This window comes from Staurois parvus, unplaced genomic scaffold, assembly GCF_062004578.1.
Source record: "Staurois parvus isolate SC_StPar_1 unplaced genomic scaffold, SC_StPar_1.0 ptg001055l, whole genome shotgun sequence".
Lineage (NCBI taxonomy): Eukaryota > Metazoa > Chordata > Amphibia > Anura > Ranidae > Staurois > Staurois parvus.
The window spans coordinates 11,820-35,454 of NW_028318851.1; the positions used below are offsets into that span (position 1 = coordinate 11,820).

General features: G+C 46.7%; 1 protein-coding gene across 1 annotated transcript in view; it reads right to left on the minus strand.

Annotated features, from left to right (window-relative positions):
- Nucleotides 1-15,600: 15,600 nt before the first annotated feature.
- Nucleotides 15,601-23,635, minus strand: part of OGFOD3 (2-oxoglutarate and iron dependent oxygenase domain containing 3) — a 183,791-nt gene continuing 175,756 nt past the window's right edge. Inside the window, exon 9 of the mRNA XM_089658178.1 lies at nucleotides 15,601-23,483. Coding sequence (XP_089514304.1) covers nucleotides 23,347-23,483 — 137 coding nt within the window. The 3' untranslated portion in view covers nucleotides 15,601-23,346. The remainder of the gene's footprint in view (nucleotides 23,484-23,635) is intronic.

Consider the following 23,635-nt stretch of genomic DNA (forward strand, 5'->3'; position numbering starts at 1 on the left):
CACAGAAATAGTGGCAGTTCACTGAAAGTGTTGGTAAACTCCGGACCCTGCATTCACTATATCCGCTCTCCCCGGACCCTGCATTCACTATATCCGCTCTCCCCGGACCCTGCATTCACTATATCCGCTCTCCCCGGACCCTGCATTCACTATATCCGCTCTCCCCGAACCCTGCATTCACTATATCCTCTCTCCCCGAACCCTGCATTCATTATATCCTCTCTCCCCGGACCCCACATTCACTATATCCGCTCTCCCAGGACCCTGCATTCACTATATCCGGTCTCCCCGGACCCCGCATTCACTATATCCGCTTTCCCCAGACCCTGAATTCATTATATCCGGTCTCCCCGGACCCTGCACTCACTATATCCTCTCTCCCTGGACCCCGCATTCACTATATCTGGTCTCTCCGGACCCTGCATTCACTATATCCGCTCTCCCCGGACCCTGCATTCACTATATCCACTCTCCCCGGACCCTGCATTCACTATATCCGGCCTCCCCGGACCCCACATTCACTATATCCGGTCTTCCAGGACCCCGCATTCACTATATCCACTCTCCCCGGACCCTGCATTCACTATATCCGCTCTCTCCCGGACCCTGCATTCACTATATCCGCTCTCCCCGGACCCCGCATTCACTATATCCGGTCTTCCAGGACCCTGCATTCACTATATCCGCTCTCCCTGGACCCTGCATTCACTACATCTGCTCTCCCCGGACCCTGCATTCACTATATCCTCTCTCCCTGGACCCTGCATTCACTATATCCGCTCACCCCGGACCCCGCATTCACTATATCTGGTCTCCCAGGACCCCGCATTCACTATATCCGCTCTCCCCGGACCCCGCATTCACTATATCCGCTCTCCCCGGACCCTGCATTCACTATATCCACTCTCCCCGGACCCTGCATTCACTATATCCGCTCTCCCTGGACCCTGCATTCACTATATCTGGTCTCCCCGGACCCTGCATTCACTATATCTGGTCTCCGCGGACCCTGCATTCACTATATCTGGTCTCCGCGGACCCTGCATTCACTATATCCGGTCTGCCCGGACCCTGCATTCACTATATCTGGTCTGCCCGGACCCTGCATTCACTATATCCGGTCTGCCCGGACCCTTCATTCACTATATCCGCTCTCCCCGGACCCTGCATTCACTATATCCGCTCTCCCCGGACCCCGCATTCACTATATCCGCTATCCCCGGACCCCGCATTCACTATATCCGCTCTCCCCGGACCCCGCATTCACTATATCCGCTCTCCCCGGACCCCGCATTCACTATATCCGCTATCCCCGGACCCCGCATTCACTATATCCGCTCTCCCCGGACCCCGCATTCACTATATCCGCTCTCCCCGGACCCCGCATTCACTATATCCGCTCTCCCTGGACCCCGCATTCACTATATCTGCACTCCCCGGACCCCGCATTTCTTCCATTTGTGCGGTAATCCAGTGTGAGACTTCCTGTAATAAAAACCACTCATTTCTGCTCCCTCTCCTTGTGCAGGGGCACTGGTCTAGTCTCTGCCCCCTCCTGTAGTTCTCTGCAGGCAGCCTGTAGTGGGTGGAGCCTACTGGGTCCCTACCACAGCTCTCCTCTCTGCACAGGCTGTGAACGGAACATCGATGATGTCACCTTTACAAGATAATATCTGGGCTTGCAATGGCATTTGGTGCACAGAAAGTGGATTTCTATCATGTGTGACTGTTGAGGAATATAACTGAATCATTTGTTTGTTCCTGGAGTTCAGCTATAAATGTAAATATTATAAATCACACTCGGGCAGATTCATGCTCAGGCGTACAGTAGGGCAGCGGGGGGCCCATCATATTAATTGCAGCGGACTCGGGAGTGAAGAATGTTCTGCCGAGGATTCACCTAATTAATGAACTACCAAACGGTGTGAAAACACTGACTGGAGCGATCTGCAATCAATGCATCTGGCAGGAGAGGTGCAAATCACTGCGGCTGATGACGTTTGTAACGTCTTCTACTACAGGAAGCAATTTAATTAGGTCGCAGCTCGCCGTGTGCCGGGAGAATTACTGTCACACGGAACACCGCCTGTCATGTACGGTGCGCTGACAGCGCCAGCTTCCTCCATCCAACTTCATCACAACGATTCATCCGCCGCCTCGGACCACACACATCGCACGATCGCTAATTACAGGCTGATTGGGTTTATCTGCTGTGCGCTCCGTTCATAATCTGAAAATGTGTTCAATTGTCACTTCATTCCCTCGGCAATTCAACGACCGACGTGCTGCTTCTGATGGTACAGCCACACACTGCACCTGAGGCCCTTTCCACAGACTGCATGAGAGCGGGCAGGCAGCCCAAATGCAGATGTGCTTTGTGTTATTTCAAGGGTAAACTAGGAGCTGTAATGTACATCTAAGATGATATGGGGCAAGCTACAAGCAAGGCAGCAATCTTGGAGGGGAAGGGAGAGAGGAGAGAGAAAAGGATAGGACTAAGGAGATGGGAAGAGAGAGGGAAGAGGGGAGAGCATAGTACAGATAGGAGAGGGGAGGATGGGGAGAGATGAGTGGAGAAGGGAGTTGGGAGGAGAAGAGAGTAGAGGGGAGAGGAGAGGTTAGGAGATGGAAAGAGGGGGGAGAGAAGAGAAGAGGGGGTAGGAGAGGGGAGATGAGATTAGATGGGAAAGGGGAGAGGAGAAAGAGGAGAGGAAAAAGGGAGAGGAAAGGAGAGGGGAAAGGGGAGAGGAGGCGAGAAAGGGGAAAGGAGAAAGAGGAGAAAGGAAAGGGGAGAGGAGAGGAGAGGGGAAAGGGGAGAGGAAAGGAAAAAAGGGGAAAGAAGAGAGGAGAAAGGGGAGAGGAGAGGAGAAAGGGGAGAGGAGAGGGGAAAGGGGAGAGGAGGGAGAGGGGAGGGGAAAGGGGAGAGGAGAGGAGAAAGGGGAGAGGAGAGAAGAAAGGGGAGGGGAGAAAGGGGAGAGGAGAAAGGAGGAAAAGGGGATAGGAGAGGAGAGCAGAAAAGGGAGAGGAGGGGAGAAAGAGGAGAGGAGAAAGGGGAAAGCAGAGGACTGGAGAGACAGGGGAAGAGAGAGGGAAGATGTGAGAGGTTAAGAGGGCAGATGGGAGAGAAGAGGAGAGGGGAGAGGATAGTAGAGATGGGAGAGAGGAGATGAGGGGAAAGGGGAGAGGAGAGGATAGTTTGGAGAGAAGAAGAGGAAAGGACAGGGTATGAGAGAGTGGAGATTGAAGGAAAAAGGAGAGAAGACAGGAGATGGTAGTAGAGAGGGGATATGGGATAGGGCAGATGGGAGAGCAGTGGAGAGGAGAGGGTAGGAGATGAGAAGAGAGGGGAGATGAGGGGAAAGGGGAGACCAGAGGGTAAGAAAGGGCAGATGGGAGTGGATGAGAGTAGAGGGGAGAGGAGATGTAAGGAGAGAGGGGAGAGAAAAGATGAGGGGGTAGCAGAAAGGGGAGATGGTAGGAGATGAGATTAGAGGGAAAAGGGGAGAGGAGAGGGTAGATGGAAAGAGAGGGTAGAGAAGAGTGGAGAAGGTAAGAGAGGGAAGAAGAGAGAGAGGAGAGGATAGAAGATGAGAAGAAAGGGGAGATAAAAGGAGAGGGTATGAGAGAGGGGAAATTGGAGGGGATGAGAGGAGATGAGAAGAGATGGCAGGGGATGAGAGAGGGGAGAGAAGAGAGGAGAGAGGGCAGATAGGAAAGAAGCGGGTACGAAATGGGAAGAGAGAGGAAGGTATGGGAGGAGATGAGAGGAAGGGGCAAGAGCCTATGCAAGGTGATGAGAGGAGAGCATAGGGGAAAGGGGAGTTTGAAGGAGATGAGAGGAAAGGGCAAAGGGGAGAGTACAAGAGATGAGAGGAAATGAGAGCATATGAAAGAGGGGTTGGAAGATGAGAGAAGAGGGAAGAAGAGAAAGGAGATGGAAGGAGATGAGAAGTGAGGGGAAAGAAGCTTGATGAGACCTTGCTTACAGACATGGGTCTACCCATCTGTCCTAGAAATTACAAGGGGCTCCTTCTCTTTCTGGGGTGTAACAGAATTGGTGGAGAGATTGCTGGTGTACCTAAAAAGATACAGTTAGGCTTTAGCTATCTTAGGCCCCAGACTCCATCTGCCGCTATAATATCACATTTGGTTGCTCTGTCCCTTGTTCAATATATTGTATTGGTTGGCTTGCCTTTCCACACACATGACCTTTAATGGCCCCCCAGTCTTAGTCCATAGGTTTCAATATTGAGTTGGCCCCGCCCTTTGCAGCTATAACAGCTTCAACTCTTCTGGGAAGGCCATCCACAAGGTTTAGGAGGGTGTCTATGGGAAGGTTGGACCATTCTTCCAGAAGCACATTTGTCAGGTCAGGCACTGATGTCAGGGGAGGAGGCCTGGCTCGCAGTCTCCGCTCTAATTCATCCCAAAGGTGTTCTATGGGGTTGAGGTCAGGACTCTGTGCAGGCCAGTCAAGTTCCTCCACCCCAAACTGGCTCCTCCATGTCTTTATGGACCTTGCTTTGTGCACTGGTGGGAAATCATGTTGGAACAGGAAGGGGCCATCCTCTTCCTACAAAGTTGAGAGCATGAAATTGTCCAAAATGTCTTGGTATGCTGACGCCTTAAGAGTTCCCTTCACTGGAACTAGGGGGCCAAGCCCAACCCCTGAGAAACAACCCCACACCCTAACCCCCCCTCCACCAAACATTACACTTGGCACGGTGCAGTCAGGCAAGTACCGTTCTCCTGGCAACCGCCAAACCCAGACATGTCCATCGGATCGCCGGATAGAGAAGCGTCATTGGTTCCTCCAGAGAACACATCTCCGCTGCTCTAGAGTCCAGTGGCGGCGTGCTTTACACTACGGCATCCGACGCTTTGCATTGCACTTGGTGATGGAAGGCTTGGATGCAGCTGCTCGGCCATGGAAACCCATTCCATGAAGCTCTCTACACACTGTTGTTGGGCTCATCTGAAGGCCACACCAAGTTTGGAGGTCTTTAGCTATTGGCTCTGCAGACAGTTGGTGACTTCTGCGCACTGTGCGCTTCAGCATGCGCTGACCCCGCTCTGTCATGTGACGTGGCCTACCACTTGGTGGCTGAGTTGCTGTTGTTCCCAGTTGCTTCCACTTTGTTATAATCCCACTAACAGTTGAGTGTGGAATATTTAGTAGCCAGGAAATGTCACGGATGGACTTATTGCCCAGGTGATCACCTATCACGGGACCACGCTTGGAGTCACTGAGCTCCTGAGAGCGACCCATTCTTTCACCAATGTTTGTAGAAGCAGTCTGCATGCCTAGGTGATGATTTTATACACCTGTGGCCATGGAGTTGATTGGAACACCTGAATCACATGATTTGGAGGGCGGGGCCAATACTTTTGGCAATATAGTGTATAATGACATAAACAAGCACTGGTCTTTGTAAATAAACAACTATAATTGCACTTCATCTTAAGGGATCCAAGTCCGCTTTATTTTTAAGTGTGATTAATTTTAAAGGAAAAAAAATGAACCGGAGGTCAATATTACCTGCATGCGGTAAACCAACTTCAACCACAAAGGTCAAAGTGCAGCGTGCAGGTCGTGTCCTTATCTGACCGCACTGAAGGTTCCATAAGCAATCTGATGAAAATCTTCACCTGAAAATGAATGTCCTTTCTAGGAAACACATCTGAATTCATTAAACAAAGAGGCACAACTGTCATTTCTGCACATGGAACACACTCTGCGAAAATTACTACAGGGAAATGAACGATGTTGTAGCTCAGGATAGGACAGAGCTGTCATTTAACCCCTCGCCCTCCAGAGGATCCCCCCCTCCTGACCAGGCCATTTTTTTGCGTTATAGCGCTGCGTTAATTTAACTGTCAATTGCGCCATCGCTGCACCCAAATGAAATTTACTAGCTTTCTTTTGCTGGCATTCGATTGCTTGTGCGGTTTTTATTTTTTGCGCTATAAAAAAAAAATGTTTACGAATGAAAATCCATTGAAAATAATGGCTTGGTTATGAATTTTTTTCGCAATATGAAATGTATGTTGGCGCCGATTTTTAAATGCAAGTTCTGTTTTTTTTTGTTTTCTTCACTATAGCTCACAGAATTAGCTGCCACTTTCCCTGGAGCTAAAGGATACTTTGTTTCTTTTAACGGGAAATAAACTAAAGGAAACTTGGTTTCTTTTATCTCAGGAAATAAACTAAAAGGAAACTTTCTTTCTTTCTTTTAGCTGGGGGGAAAGTGACAGCTGATTCTCTGAGCTATAGTGAAGGAAAAAAAAAGCCGGTAATTACATTTAAAAAACGGCACTGGCCTATAGTGACAGCCACTTTCATTTTTCTTTTTTTCTGACCTCCGGAACGGATTAATTGGTTTTCAATGCATTCCTATGGGAAACCGTGTTTCGGTTTACAAGTTTTTCGCAATATGAAACGTCCCGGAGAACGCATTAAATTTGTACAACTGTATTATGCGTGTAAACACGTTTTGGGGAATTCCCTCCCCCCTTCTCCAGGGTTATTTGTGCTTGCTTAATGATGGGGGTAGGATACAAGGCCGGTTCTAAATTTCAGATTGCAGTCTGGCAGAAAGCCGGCTTGTACTGGTGCAGAGGCAGCAAGGTGCTCTGCCAAATTGCAGTCCGAAATTTAGGACCTGCTTTGGAACCTACCCCCATCCACAAGCATGCACCAACAGCCTTGAAGAAGGGAGAGGCCAATCCAAAATGCGTTGGCTTGATTTATATGTTTACACTGTCAATAAATGTTCCTAACCCTACATTAAGTGTGGCATTTTCTGGGCACCAGGCGCACCTACCTGCTCACTCAATCACTGAAACAACCACATTGTTGTGCTGGGAAGGTAGCAGCCCAAGCCCCCAAGGGGGTCCGGCACCACCACCCAGCATTGGGTGCAACTCACAGGAAGTGATCCCTTCCTCACTGAGCCACCTACCAACTACCAGCAACCAATCAAATCAGTCCAGCAGGGTCTCCAACCCAAACATGTTGCGAATGAGGAACTAAAATCCTTTTATTGTAAATATGGAAAGGATGAGCTGGGGAGACGCTGGTTTTATCCCGCTACTGCCATATTGATGGGTGGTCTGAGGCAATATATAGTGGCTATAAAAAGTCTACACGCCCCTGTTAAAATGTCAGGTTTCTGTGATGTAAAAAAATTAGACAAGGAAAAATAATTTCAGAACCTTTTTCCACCTTTAATGTGACCTATAAACTGAATAACAAACTGAAATCTTTTAGGTGGAGGGAAGTAAAAAACTATAATAATGTGGTTGCATAAGTGTGCACACCCTTACTCTAATCCTTTGTTGAAGCCCCTTTTGATGTGATTCCAGCACTCAGTCTTGTTGGGGAGGAGTCTATCAGCATGGCACATCTTGGCTTGGCAATATTTCCCCGCTCTTCCTCGCAAAAACACTCCAAATCTGTCAGATTGTGAGGGTATCTCCTGTGCAGGCCTCTTCAGATCACCCCACAGATTTTCCATCGGATTCAGGTCTGGGCTCTGGCTGGGCCATTCCAAAATTTTCATCTTCTGGTGAAGCCATTTCTTTGTTGATTTGGATGTATGCTTTGGGTCGTTGTCATGCTGAAAGATGAAGTTCCTCTTCATGTTCTGCTTTCTAGCAGAAGCCTGAAGATTTTGTGCCAATATTGACTGGTATCTGGAACTGTTCATAACTCCCTCTACCTTGACTAAGGCCCCAGTTCCAGCTGAAGAAAAACAGCCCCAAAACAGATTCATACCGAGTTATAAGAGGGTGTGCACACTTATGCAACCGCATTATTTTATTTTTTTTATGTTTACTCCCCTCCCGAAAAAAAAAATCATTTTGTTTTTTAATTGAATTGTACTGTTTATAGGTTACATTATCCACCTCCCGTGTGGCCATTGTATATAAACGGCTGGACGGTGGCAGTGCAGGGTCGGGTGGCCGTTTATAATCTGCCTCCCCGCCCCCTGCTTGTGCGCACTCCCTGGGAGCGCGCAGCAACGCGATCCGGTGACCGCTGTGTCCTCCGGACACAGTGGAACACCGATCGTCGTACGGGACCTCTGTGCGAGGTCCCGATCATGTGATCACTGATTGGCCAATCAGTGATCACATGCAGAGTAGTAAGCAAGATGTCACTTCTGACATCATTGCTTACTACGTGTGAAATCTGTGAATGATCACAGAGGTCACATGGTACAGGGCTATTCACAACAGCCTTGTACCATGTGACAAGCTGTGACCAATCACAGCTCACATAGTGGTTCTCAATGGCTGCAAGAATGCAGCCAGAGAGAAGGAGAAATGATTGCTTTAACAGCCTTTATGGGTGTAAAAGCAATCAGTGTAAAAAAAAAATCTTCATCACCCCCCACAAGTAGTACAGTGTCACCATGGTGACACTGTACTGCTAGGGTGACAGTATGTAAAAAAATAAATAAATAAATAATATAAAAAAATTAAATAAAAATGTAAAAAAAAAGTTTAAAATTATAATTTTTGGTTATAAACTAATTTGGGTTATTTATTTTTTTTACTAAAAAGATAACGGAATAAATTTTGGCCAAGATTTATGATGAAATATTATTTATTTGCAAAATTTTATAAGAAAAACACTTTTTTTCAAAATTGTTGGACTTTTACATAACAAAAAAATAAAAATCCCAGCGGTGACCAAATACCACCAAAATAAAGTTTTATCTGTCTCATAAGAATGCTAAAAAATTATTATGGGTGCAGTGTTGCATGACTGCGCAATTGTCATTCAAAGTGTGATAGCGCTGAAAGCTGAAAATTGGCCTGGACAGGAAGGGGGTGAAAATGTCCGGACTGGAAGGGGGTGAAAGTGTCCGGACTGGAAGGGGTGAAAGTGTCCAGACTGGAAGGGGGTAAAAGTGTCCGGACTGGAAGGGGGTGAAAGTGTCCGGACTGGAAGGGGGGGGAAAATGTCCGGTCTAGAAGGGGGGGGAAGTGTCCGGACTGGAAGGGGGTGAAAGTGTCCGGACTGGAAGGGGGTGAAAGTGTACGGACTGGAAGGGGTGAAAGTGTCCAGACTGGAAGGGGGTGAAAGTGTCCGGACTGGAAGAAGGGGAAAGTGTCCGGACTGGAAGGGGGGGGAAAGTGTCCGGACTAGAAGGGGGGGAAAGTGTCCGGACTGGAAGGGGGTGAAAGTGTCCGGACTGGAAGGGGGTGAAAGTGTCCGGACTGGAAGGGGGTGAAAGTGTCCGGACTGGAAGGGGGGAAAGTGTCCGGACTGGAAGGGGGTGAAAGTGTCCGGACTGGAAGGGGGTGAAAGTCTCCGGACTGGAAGGGGGGTGAAAGTCTCCGGACTGGAAGAAGGGGAAAGTGTCCGGACTGGAAGGGGGTGAAAGTGTACGGACTGGAAGGGGGGAAAGTGTCCGGACTGGAAGGGGGTGAAAGTGTCCGGACTGGAAGGGGGTGAAAGTCTCCGGACTGGAAGAAGGGGAAAGTGTCCGGACTGGAAGGGGGTGAAAGTGTCCGGACTGGAAGGGAGTGAAAGTGTACGGACTGGAAGGGGGTGAAAGTCTCCGGACTGGAAGAAGGGGAAAGTGTCCGGACTGGAAGGGGGTGAAAGTGTACGGACTGGAAGGGGGGAAAGTGTCCGGACTGGAAGGGGGTGAAAGTGTCCGGACTGGAAGGGGGTGAAAGTCTCCGGACTGGAAGAAGGGGAAAGTGTCCGGACTGGAAGGGGGTGAAAGTGTCCGGACTGGAAGGGAGTGAAAGTGTACGGACTGGAAGGGGGTGAAAGTCTCCGGACTGGAAGAAGGGGAAAGTGTCCGGACTGGAAGGGGGTGAAAGTGTCCGGACTGGAAGGGGGTGAAAGTCTCCGGACTGGAAGAAGGGGAAAGTGTCCGGACTGGAAGGGGGTGAAAGTCTCCGGACTGGAAGAAGGGGAAAGTGTCCGGACTGGAAGGGGGTGAAAGTGTCCGGACTGGAAGGGGGTGAAAGTGTCCGGACTGGAAGGAGGTGAAAGTGTCCGGACTGGAAGGGAGTGAAAGTGTACGGACTGGAAGTGGTTAAAGGTGGAAAAAGTTCTGAAATGATTTATCTTTGTCTCGTTTTTTACATGACAGGAAGATGACATTTTAACAGGGGCGTGTAGACTTTTTATAGCCACCGTATTGTTTATATCTATGATTGTGTATAACATATAAAGGGAAGCCTTTTATAGGCTCTGCTTACACGTATACATATGTAGGCACATTGCATTAATGCAGCCCATTCACTTTAGATGGGTCCTTAAAGTACATCAATGTGTGAAAAAAATGCGCCTGTATTACTTTCAGACAATGCAGCGCACCATTACCATTCAGATCTGCCTATTGTGGATCTCTGAAGGGTAGGAGTGGTTGTTTATACTGTTTATGCGACTTCAGAATGAATACCAATGTATCACTTACTGAATGTGGTGATGGTAGACTGTAATGTGTTAAAAGCTGTGTTTTCACATGCATTACTGTAAGTGCATAGCTGTGGAGTCAGCCAAATCCAGCTCCATGCTGTTTTTTTTATTTCTTATAAATGTCCCCCAGGCAGTGTTAAAAGATGAAAATTCTCACTCTCTAGCCCAGAGCTGTGCCTTGTAGTACCTATCGTCTGCCACTAGATGTCCTCAGTCTTTCTGGTTGAATGATGGCCAGCATTGCTCAGTCCAGAAGACTGAGGACATACTGTAAGTGCAGAGTGTCATGATCCTGTCCCAAGAGGGCATCGTCACAGGGCCCTTCATTCACAGTGTAATGGTGTGGAAAGCGGCATGACGTCAATCGCTGAGGACTGCCCAGCCTGCAGAAGAGACAAATGGCAAGAAGACGCTTTGCAATCTGGAAAAGATTAGTATACCAAAACAAAATGCAAAGATTACAGCTGGGGGGCAGACGGGCTGGAGCATGGAGCTTAGTGTTAACCTTTAATTAATAGGCTGGCACTGCTGACCTTTCCTTCTGAAAATGATGGCATCTTTGGATCCAGTATTTTATGAGTCTGGACAAGATTGCAACACATGACGTTAAAACTCCTGAATTGCATATTTGACCAGTGAATTAGGCAGGCCATAGATCACATGTGTCAAATACAAGGCCTGCAGACCGAATCCGGTCCACTAGGCCATTTCATATGACAGTTGTGCCTCTCCTACAGCTGTGGCACCTCCCTCATCTCCACCCCCACCTTGTTTCAGCAGCCGGAAACAGACAGAGCAGAACTCATCCGGCAGATCCTGCATTTCTCCGTGCAGTTGCAGAAAGGTTCGTCTCTGCCCCCCACCTCAGCAGTCAGCAGCTGAGAGGGGAAGAGAACTCCCCCCACAGATCCAGCGCCTCTTTGTGCAGCCACGGCACCCTTTTGTCTCTCCCTCCCCTCACATTCTGCAAGCACTTGCAGCTGACTCCAGTCCTCCTCTGATCCTCCTCCAGACTCTGCACGTTCTGTGAAGCCTGTGCGAGTCACATCGTAGGGGTACACTCAGAGTACGTCTGACACGTTTCAAAGGGCATCCCCTCTTCATCAGAGCTAGCAGAGTACGGCTGACACGTTTCGAAGGGCATCCCTTCTTCATCAGAGCTACAGAGTAGGGCTGACGCGTTTCGAAGGGCATCCCTTCTTCATCAGAGCTACAGAGTACGCTGACACGTTTCGAAGGGCATCCCTTCTTCATCAGAGCTGGAAGAGTACGTCTGACACGTTTCGAAGGGCATCCCTTCTTCATCAGAGCTACAGAGTACGACTGACACGTTTCGAAGGGCATCCCTTCTTCATCAGAGCTGGAAGAGTACGTCTGACACGTTTCGAAGGGCATCCCCTCTTCATCAGAGCTACAGAGTACGGCTGACGCGTTTCATTGGGCATCCCTTCTTCATCAGAGCTACAGCGTACGGCTGACGCGTTTCATAGGGCATCCCTTCTTCATCAGAGCTACAGAGTACGGCTGACGCGTTTCATAGGGCAGCCCTTCTTCATCAGAGCTACAGAGTAGGGCTGACGCATTTCGAAGGGCATCCCTTCTTCATCAGAGCTACAGAGTACGCTGACGCGTTTCATAGGGCAGCCCTTCTTCATCAGAGCTAGCAGAGTACGGCTGACGTGTTTCGAAGGGCATTCCTTCTTCATCAGAGATACAGAGTACAGCTGACACATTTCGAAGGGCATCCCTTCTTCATCAGAGCTACTGATGAAGAAGGGACGCCCTTTGAAACGCGTCAGCAGTACTCTGAGTGTCTACCCCTACGATGTGACTCGCACAGGCTTCACATTTCTAAAGTTCCTTTGAGGACTTACATGCTTGATTTACTTCATTGTTTGTATCATTCTGAATTCAATAAAATTATGGTTTACTGAGGTTATGCGCAAGGTTGGTGCGCTTTCTTTCTTGTTTCACTTGGCACCCCAAAGCACCTTGCATAGCAGCACAATAAGCAGCAACATTGCAGTGTGGAGCACTGTCAAAAAAAAGGTGCAGGTCCAGTTTCTAGGCAGTTGAGGCGTCTGTCAATCCATTTGTTTCGATTGGGCTGCCCAGCCCAGCGCACATTAACATGTGAAATAACTTGCATCCTTAAGGCTGCATTCACACTTGAGCGTTTTTTAGCTTGAAGCTCGAAGCCCCGAAAAAGCTCAAGCTTAAAATAATCAATCGTTCTTTCTGGTGCCCATTCACACTTGATCGCGCAAACAGGCACCATAGAGAACAACTGATTTTCTAAGTTTGAGCGCGTTTGGAGCTTCGAGCTTCAGCCCGCGTTCACACGTATGCGGTGCGGCATTTTGCATGTGATTCTCACGGGAACTGCACCAAATTCCTGTGCAAATCACATGCGAATCCCGTGTGGTGCGATTGGAGCCATACATTTTGTATGGCTCTAATCGCACCACACTTGCACCAAAAAGGTGCAGGACGCTTTTTTATGGTCTGCACTAGAATCAGATTGCATGGGTATTCACACGTCTGCGATCCGATTCTGCACATCGCACCGCGTTTTGCAAACCTATTTCGGGGTGTTGTTAACTTAACATACACACCCGCAGCGTTGCAATTGTGATGCGGTGCGGAGTTCACACTGAAACCGCTGCAAATTCCACACCGCATCAGTGTGAACCCGGGCTCAAGCTCGAAGCTCCAAAACGCGCAAGTGTGAATGCAGCCTAAATGTACCGCACCTCTGTGGTTGAGTGGACCTTAGCCTTGTTATATTTAGCTTGAGAGAAGGCAGGGATGTCTGAAATGATGCTTTTGTGCCTCCTAAAGAGCAACAAATAATGCTCTCTGTGGTGAAAATTTCTTGATCTATATATATCTCCCAGAAGTGAGTCCGCCCCTCACATTTTGTAAATTTTTGATTCTATCTTTTCATGTGACAACACTAAAGAAATGACACTTTGCTACAATGTGACGTAGTCAGTGTACAGCTTGTATAACATATAAATTTGCTGTCTCCTCCAAATAACTCAACACACCGCCATTCATTTCTAAACCACTGGCAACAAAAGTGAGTCCACCCCTAAGTGACAAGGTCCAAATTGGGCCCAAAAGTGTCAATATTTTGTGTGGCCGCCATTATTTTCCAGCACTGCCTTAACCCTCTTGGGCATGGAGGTCACCAGAGCTTCACAAGTTGCCACTGGAGTCCTCTTCCACTCCTCCATGATGACATCACGGAGCTGGTGGATGTCAGAGACCTTGCGCTCTTCCACCTTCTGTTTGAGGATGCCCCACAGATGCTCAATAGGGTTTAGGTCTGGAGACATGCTTGGCCAGTCCATCACCTTTACCCTCAGCTTCTTTAGCAAGGCAGTGGTGGTCTTGGAGGTGTGTTTGGGGTGGTTATCATGTTGGAATACTGCCCTGAGGCCCATCAGGGTATCATGCTCTGCTTCAGTATGTCACAGTACATGTTGGAATTCATGGTTCCCTCAATGAACTGTAGCCCCCCAGTGCCAGCAGCACTCATGTAGCCCCAGACCATGACACTCCCTCCACCATGCTTGACTGTAGGCAAGACACACTTTGTACTCCTCACCTGGTTGCCGCCACACACGCTTGACACCATCTGAACCAAATTAGTTGATCTTGGTGTCATCAGACCACAGGACATGGTTCCAGTAATCCATATCCTTAGTCTGCTTGTCTTCAGCAAACGGTTTGCGGGCTTTCTTGTGCATCATCTTTAGAAGAGGCTTCCTTCTGGGACGACAACCATGCAGACCAATTTGATGCAGTGTGCGGCGTATGGTCTGAGCACTGACAGGCTGACCCCCCCACCCCTTCACCCTCTGCAGCAATGCTGGCAGCACTCATACGTCTATTTCCCAAAGACAACCTCTGGATATGACGCTGAGCACGTGCACTCAACTTCTTTGGTCGACCATGGCGAGTCCTGTTCTAAGTAGAACCTGTCCTGTTACACCGCTGTACGGTCTTGGCCACCGTGCTGCAGATCAGTTTCAGGGTCTTGGCAATCTTCTTATAGCCTAGGTCATCTTTATGTTGAGCAACAATTCTCTTTTTCAGATCCTCGGAGAGTTCTTTGCCATGAGGTGCCATGCTCAACTTCCAGTGACCAGTATGAGAGAGTGAGAGCGAAATGTAACACGCCTGCTCCCCATTCACACCTGAGACCTTGTAACACTAACGAGTCACATGACACCAGGGAGGAAAAATGGCTAATTGGGCCCAATTTGGACCTTGTCACTTAGGGGTGGACTCACTTTTGTTGCCAGCAGTTTAGACATTAATGGCGGTGTGTTGAGTTATTTTGAGGGGACAGCAAGTTTACATGTTATACAAGCTGTACACTGACTACATCACATTGTAGCAAAGTGTCATTTCTTCAGTGTTGTCACATGAAAAGAGAGAATCAAATATTTACAAAAATGTGAGGGGCGGACTCACTTCTGGGCGATATATATATATATATATATATACACACACATATACAGTACATATATACATACACACACATATATGTATATACAGTTTCTTAGATTGTAAGCTCCCAGGATCAGGGCCCTCCTATCCCTCTTGTATTGAACTGTATTGTTGCTGTATTGTCTCCTGTTATATTGTAAAGCGCTGAGCAAACTGTTGGCGCCATAAATCCTGTATAATAATAACCCCTTGTCCCCCAGAGGATTTCCCCCCCCCTCCTGACCAGGCCATTTTTTGCGTTACTTTAACTGACTAGATTGTAAGCTCCAAGGATCAGGGCCCCTCCTATCCCTCTTGTATTGAACTGTATTGTTGCTGTATTGTCTCCCGTTATATTGTACAGCGCTGAGCAAACTGTTGGCGCCATAAATCCTGTATAATAATAACATTACAGTGAATGAAGGATGAATGGCAATGGTTGACCTCTCACCCGAGTCTTTGTATGTTCTCACAATGTATTCTCTATCATCCGCTAACAAGCTCCTTCCAGAAACCACAGCAGCGTAGCTGACGGATGGTCGCCCTTATTTATACAGACCGTGACGTCCGTAGAATGTTATACTGCAACAAAAGACGCAGAACAAGAAAATGCTCTATATTAACATTTAAATAAATTCATGACAGTAAAGGAATGCTTTTGAAAAGAGATTTATTTTAATCACAAGGCACCCAGGTTCATGATGGATTGTGGAGAGAAAATTGAATTACATGGGGTGAGTGTGGGTTAGTATTGGCGCCGCTCCCTACCGAAGGAGCGGCGGCACACTGACGCATGGATAGGGCATTATTGGATGTCCTGGAGTCGCTGATTATTCAGCTTCACTTATTTCATGAGGCTTTAGTAAAATTAATTGCCAATTGTGAATGTTCAACTTCATTCCGCACAGATCCGCCCAGGTACTCTGCTCAGATGTCTTCTAATAATAGAGGAAGGGAGTCTATTATATCAGGGGGATAAATGGCTGAGTTCTATTCTAAATTCACCTTTTCAAACTGAAAAGGTCAATGATTATATGATTTTTTTTAGGCTGAAGTGTAATTAAACTCAAGAACAAATTTGTAATACATTTTAACTTACCAATACTTAGATGTGACAGCTGCATTAGTTTACTTTTTTGGCTTCATTTTCACCTGGTGATCCTGCCAGTAACACATTTCTTGTGCAGGGGTGGGCAATCTGCGGCTCTCCAGCTGTTGTGGAACTACATTTCCCATGAGGCATTGCAAAGAGTGGAAGCTACAAACATGACTCTACAGGTCCCATGAAACACTGCAAAACTGACAGTTACAGCTATGACTTGCAGAGGCATGATGGAACTTGTAGTCCTACAACAGCTGGAGAGCCGCAGGTTGCCCACCCTTGTCCTAGGGTGACAACGATCACTCAGAGGAGCAGCGTTGTCCCCCTAGGACTAGACTCTCCTCTTTTCATAACATTGCGAGGGGTTTTGTAGCCCACATGGATAGTTGGGAAAAATACCAACTGCTTACAGTCATCACAGAATGTAGTGAGCTAACAAGATTTTAGTTTTTTTTTCACTTAGCAAACATATAACAAATGGCATATATAACCAAAACTGAGCAAATTAGGCTCAGGAAATATTTACACTTTAAATATTCACTACAAGGAGGTAAAAGTATGTTTTCAAGTAGTTATAACATACATTGAGAGACAATAATGAGATGATAATGATGAGCGGAGAATAATGATACTCCGCTCCTCACAAGACCTCCTTCTCTCTAGTTCCCTGGTCTCCTCCTCCCATGCCCGCCTCCAGGACTTCTCCAGGGTGTCACCCATCCTCTGGAACTCCCTGCCCCAACCCATCAGATTATCACCTACTCTCCTCTCCTTTAGGCGCACCCTGAAAACCCATCTCTTCAGGGAAGCCTACCCCACCCCCTGCTAACTTGCCGACCTCCTCCACTCTTCCTACCACTCCATCCCCCACAGCTATCTCCTCCTGTACCACCATCCCCTCCCTCCTAGATTGTAAACTCCAAGGAGCAGGGCCCTTGATCCCCCCATGTTTTGCATTATATTGTTATTGTTCTGTCACATGTTCTGTCCCCCTTTGTAATGTACAGCGCTGAGCGAACTATCGGTGCTTTATAAATACTGTATAATAATAATAATAATAATAATAAAATGTTCTTTACGAAGGCAGTCATTTCTGGGTCTGTCAATACTCCTCATGCTATAGGTCTCAGACCGGACCATATTTTCTTTCCCTGCTTATTCTGCTATGGCTTCTCAACTCCACCTCCTGACACCTGCCTGAACTCTGTCTGGCTTTTTTGTGTTAGCCCTTTAAGTGGGCACTGATACCCAAGGCCAGTAGGACGGGCTCCAGTCTGTGATTGGCTGCACAGTATTGACATCATCTGGAGTCAGTCCTACACAGGGGCGGACTGACAACTCATGGGGCCCCCGGGCAGTAGGGAATCATGGGGCCCCTATGTCCTTGCCCAAACTAAAAAAAAGCCTATGAAAAAGGTGCCAGGAGCATCTCATGGGGCCCACTACTGACCCCGGGCCCTCAGGCAGTGCCCGAGTTTCCAAATGGTCAGTCCGCCCCTGGCTCCTACAGGTTGTCAGTTAGCTGCTCTAGGTGACAGCCTGATCACAGTACTGGAGGTGCGTATGTAGAGCGCTCCAGACCAACATTGTGACATATACAGTACATGTGCAAGGTTGTCTTAGGCTACTTTCATACTGCTCTGTTACAAAAAACGGATATGTGTTTTTACTGCATTTTGCAGCATTTCCGGTGCATTTGCACCTGTGGAAACAAAAGGACACGTGGCTCAAAAAACCCACCAAAAACGCAACTGTGGGTGCGTTTTTTCTGCTTTTGATGCGGTTTCCATTCATTACAATGGGGAAGTATATTTTTAGTCCATTATCTTTTCCCTCACCAAACATGCACCAGAAACGCAACTTGCAGGACTTTGAAAAATGCAAAGAACCCGTAACTGACCACTGTGAAAAGTTCCATAAGATTTAATGGTCAAGCGTTTTTCTTTTGCTTTTTTTAATGCAAAAAGGAAGGAAAAACTGATCTATAAAAGCAGCCTTAAAGTAGAGTTCCACCCAAAAGGGGAAGTTCTGCTTTAAAGATTGGTCCCCCGCTCCCCATTAAGGATTGGCACCTTTGAGGAGCGGGTACCCGAAATTGACAGGTACCCGCTCCCACTTCCGCTGCGCTCAGCTAGGCCAGGGGTAGGCAACCTGCGGCTCTCTAGCTATTGTGGAACTACATTTCCAATGAGGCATTGCAAAGATTACAAAACTGACAGTTACAGCTATGACTTGCAGAGGCATAATGGAACTTGTAGTCCTGCAGCTCTCAAGTTGCCTACCCCTGGCCTAGGCGATTGGAAGCAGAAGTTGTCCTCCTACCCTCCCTCCCCGTAGTCTTCTGAGACACATGACAGATCCCAGAAGACGATGGAGCCATTCAGGAATCGCAGCGCTTCTCGCGCATGCACAGTGGGCACCTGGCTGTGAAGCCACAAGCTGTCACAGCCGGTTGTCCACACTGAAGATGCCGGTGCCTGGAATACAGAACGTCCAGTGAAACGAGCTGCGGTCTGGGCACCGTGGGATCGTGGGACAGGTAAGTGGCTGTTTTTTTAAAAGTCAGCAGCTACAGTTTTTGTAGCTGCTGACTTTCATTTTTTTACAGAGTGAGTGGAACTCCGCCTTAAGGCCTGATTCACACTAGTGCAGGCCGTTTTTGCTTGGGCACGGCAGCCCATTCAGTTGAATGGGCTGCTATGCGGCATGTCCTGCCCAAAAAAAGGCTCATGCACCTTTTCAAAAACGCATCTTCGGGGAAACCGTGTGGTCTTTGTGACTATGTGATTTTCCAGCGGTTCCTGAACCAACAATCGCGCTGCGGCTGGGATGTGTGGGGGTGTCACCAAGGGCAGACTGAGAACTAATGCGGCCCCCGGGCAATAGGGGATCATGGGGCCCCTGTGTCCTTGCCCACACTTAAATCACACCCAAAAAAGCCTATAAAAAGGTAACAGGAGCATTTCACGGGGCCCCCTACTGACCCAGTGCCCGAGTGCTCGAATGGTCAGTCTGCCCCTGGGTGTCATTCAGAATGAATGGCAGCCCCACGCATCTCACAAGAGCAGAGCAATTCGGCTGCGGGTGGTTATGGGTATGGGAACAGGTGCACAGCCAAGAAGCTAGTTTGAACCCAGGGTCATTGGGTTTAACGTCTGCCCAACTTCATCCAAAAGGTTTTTTTGTATTGGACAAAGCATGGAAGAGTTAGAACCTCTGGAAGGTTTGTATGGCCATCTGTGTCTCTACATGGGAAATTTATTGTGACGAGAGGAAGAACCTCTGGAAGGTTTGTATGGCCATCAGTGTTTCTACATGGGAAATTTATTGTGAAGAGAGGAAGAACCTCTGGAAGGTTTGCATGGCCTTCAGTGTCTCTACATGGGAAATTTATTGTGAAGAGAGTTAGAACCTCTGGAAGGTTTGTATAGCCATCTGTGTCTCTACATGGGAAATTTATTGTGAAGAGAGGAAGTCATGGAAATCTCTCTAACATGGACATAGACAAAAACACATTTTTAATAAGGTGAGGATGGGTTAACCCTCTTGATAATGGCATTCCAGTACTGGTGACATCTGCACCTTCCATTTTTCAAAAGGGTATCACTAAGACAGGAAATAAGAGAAAATCACCCCATGGGCTTAGAGATTGAAATGAAGACCTAATAAAAATGTAACAATTTCCCACTCTACAAAAAAAAAAATGGCTGGGAGTTAGGCTTTAAACACTTGCCCATCCCCCTACCCCCAACACCAGTGCACGTAATAATGCTAAAAGCGTGGCAGTACTCCCACTGTACAGTATCTGCTCAAGGATAATGCCTTGATAGTCTCTTAGCAGCATTTTAATGATCAATTTAATCAACGTACACCTGATTACTGGAATTAGATTTCCTAATCAGTATAACCGTAATTGAAAGTTAATTATGTCCTTACTTTTTAAATGAATATCACTACCCCCCCATCTGAGAAGTCTTGGCTCAACTTCTGAAGAACTTTAAGTTCAAACTTACATATGGGTGTTGACTTAGCTAATGCTCACATGCCAACATTCATAATTAATTCTAGAACTGGGATGTCCACACGATCCAATGTTTGATCGTTACACGCAGTCACTTTTTCAAGTTTTGAAGATGGGCCAAGTCTTAGAATTTTTTCATAGGTACCTGCTGACTGGACAACTCAATATGAGACTAAAGTCTTCAATATATAAATAATTGAGGTCTCAGGGAACCCTTGCTCAAACCAATGCATTATAGGTCAATGGCAAAAATATCCATCATATCGGTTCCCAATAGAAAGAATGCAACCCTTAAGGTGTTGGGTCACAATGCCACCCTTGCGGATGGCTAAAAAGATAATTGGTGTCATGCTAATGGCTTTGCCAAGTGCCATTGGTCCTAGAACTATGCAGTCACCATCAAATGGGAAGTCAGTCATCAACAGCTCAAGGAATCCCCCCTAGCAACCTCTGGAGGAACCCTAGTTGAGAATGTCTGCTCTAAATGAAAAGCATTATTAAGGACGCTAAACGCTTAATGTGCATGAGGCATAAAGCAGCCCACACATTTGTTCAACTGGATTCCCTCATCCACACATCCAAAGTGGATGAAGGAATCACTCCTGCTGAGGCATTGTATTCTAACAGCAGAGAGACTTCCCCGTCAGCAGAATACACTGATCAGTGCTGCTACCTATATCCAGCAGCACTGATCAATTGGGAAAAAACCAGCAGGGTGGTTGTACAGAAGTGTTTCAGCAGATCAACTTCTGTACAAGCACTGACCTCATACATGGATCAAAATTCAGCTGGTCCCTGCTGGACTAGCCACATTTTGATCGCTGTATGGCCAGTTTAAGACTCATAGAAAATATTTGATCTCTTCCTTTCATGCTACTAATAAATAAACAAAGAAAAAAATAAAGATACTGATTACAATTCAATAACTATGGGCAAAAATTCCTAACATGAACATGATGAAAGCCATTAATAAAAAATAAAACCTTGCGATTTTTTTTTCTTAATTTTGGTCCAAAACTCAGCATTATCTGATCGATCTCAAAAGATTGGGGCAAGCCCAAACTTGATTAAAAAGGTAATCATTGCATTTGACATGAGATAGTCAAAGTTCTTTCACAGTATCATATCATGATTAATCTCCCCCATCAACTTCTATTGTTGGTCCGATCATGAGAGCCAGCAGTAATCCAATCATGAAATCAGTAGAGTGCTGGGAAGTGTAAACTTTTAAATTGTGTCACCTTCACACTTTATGGCCAAAGGTTTGTTAATGCCTAAACACTAGACTCCCTATATGGCAAAAGATTTGTATTCAACCCAACAAATTACAGATTTCAGGTATTTCCAGTGAAGGATATGGTTACTGATACAGCATTGGAAGACAATTGGGTGCTTCCAATTTGGTGAAGACACTTTTTTGTTTTATCATGACTGTGCCCCTCTGAACAAAGACAGCTCCATAAAAACATGGTCTAAGTAGTTTTCTATGGAGGAACGGCCTACACAGAGCCCTGACCTCAACCCTACTGTACACCTTTGGGATCAATTGGACCATGATTGTGAATGGCCTGCACACAGAGCTCTGAACTCAACTGTACTGAACACCTTTGGAATGAATTGGAACACTGTTTGCAAGCCAGGTCAACATCAGTACCTGACCTCACAAAGGCTGTTTTGACAAAATGGGCACAAATCCCCAGAGACACCCTCCAAAACCTTGTGGAAAGCCTTCTCAGGAGGGTGAAGGCTGTTATTGCCACAAATCAGAGGGGGTGACAACATAATAACGGCCATGGTTTTGAAATGGGATGTCCCGAACTGCTCACTTTAATCCGACTGGCGGAGATAGGTGTTTCCGGAACTGTGGTCTACGTGGGGACAACTTGCACATTTGGTGGTCGTGCCCGCGATTGATAGGCTTCTGGCCTAGAATCTTTGGTTTGCTGCCAACGTTATTTCATATTAAGGTCCGTGGGGATGCAAGGGTGGCCCTCCTGCATTGCCCAATTTTGGGTCTGTCTCAGCAGAAATTGGCATCCTACCTATTTGTTTCGGCCAAAAGTGCTATAGCTCAAGCTTGGAGAACCCCTCCGGTTGTCGGGTGAAGACCCGGATAAATGCTATGCTGATCAATGAACAGATGTCTAGCGTTCTTCAAGATTCTCATTCCTTAAGGTTTGGGAACCTTGGATACGTTATTCCCTGCCATCCCTGCCTCCTACTAGTTATGGTCTCTTATAATCGTTGCCTGTGTTAGCCCTGGATCTGAGACTATTCTACTGTAGTCTTCTTTTCTTCCATGTTTTCTCTCTGAATCTTTCCTTTCTTCCTTATTTCTTTCTATGTTTTTTATATTTTCTTTTCCCTTTTTTCTATCAGTTTTTTTTTTCCGGTAATATGATGGATTGCTGCTGCTACTATTTGGTTCGGCTTTTTGCCGTCCCTCCTTGATGTCATTGGACATTCCGTTATTTGGCTAATACAAGTCAGCAGGATGTATCTATGTATGTTATTGTTCTGCTCTGCCCCTGCGTGGGCGTATCTTGAGCTTGTTGTATTATTAAATCAAAAACTTCCTTAATAAAAATATTAAAATAGAAATGGGATGTCCAATAAGCTCATATTAGATGTGATGGATCACGTGTTCACAAACTCTTGCCCATACTGCAGTTGGTGTTCTGTGAATATACGCAAGTAGTAGGCATTCTTTAAATGTTACAATATGCCCTCATCGGTTCACATCAGTATGTTAAAATGCTTATGTAGATGAAGATCATCAGATTACTCCATATGTTGAACCACAGCCATTAGCGTCTATACAGCATTTCAGGGTCAGGTTCTATGTCACATGACAGGAAGGGTCTGGCTCGAAAAATGCTTACACCGATAGCTGTAGTTCCGTAATTGAAGTAATCTGCTGAACTGCAAGCAAGCTCCTGGAAGAATGAAAATGTGTAATATTCTAGCTGTTTTGGAAATGAAAAGTTAAATCCAAATAAAATTCATGGCGCCCCAAGGCTGGACAAATCCTTGAAGGCAAGTGGGCAATATTAAAAAAAAAAAATTAAAACATTTTTTAGGATCTTCATTGATGTTGGGTGTGGATTTTAACTTGTCTACCCTTAATTACCACAAGTCAGTTCTATGACTTTGCAAAGCTACCCAATTCTGTTTTTGCATTATGTCCAATTAAATTCATGATATTCTTCCAGATTATAAGGCAGTATAGGGCGGAGTCCATGATGTTGGCCTACAACCCCACTTGAAGACCAAATGCTAAGTCCAGGTGGGGTCCGTGATGCCATGCTCTGGGTTGCAGGTGAAGGAGATGGTTATGGCGTATCGAGTCCCCCAAGTCAATTTCTCTACGCGGTGTAAGTTTTCTGATCCAGAAGTGAAGAAAGACAGGCGCCCTGGAAGAAACATTAGATGACATTAGTATAATGGGAAAAGTCACAGACAAGAAGAGGCAAAACCTATGTGTGCTACTAAACTGCAGGAGAAAAGAATTCAGTTTCCTGTCCATTCAGGAAGGGCTGTGCCATGTTGCAGAGCAGTGTAAATC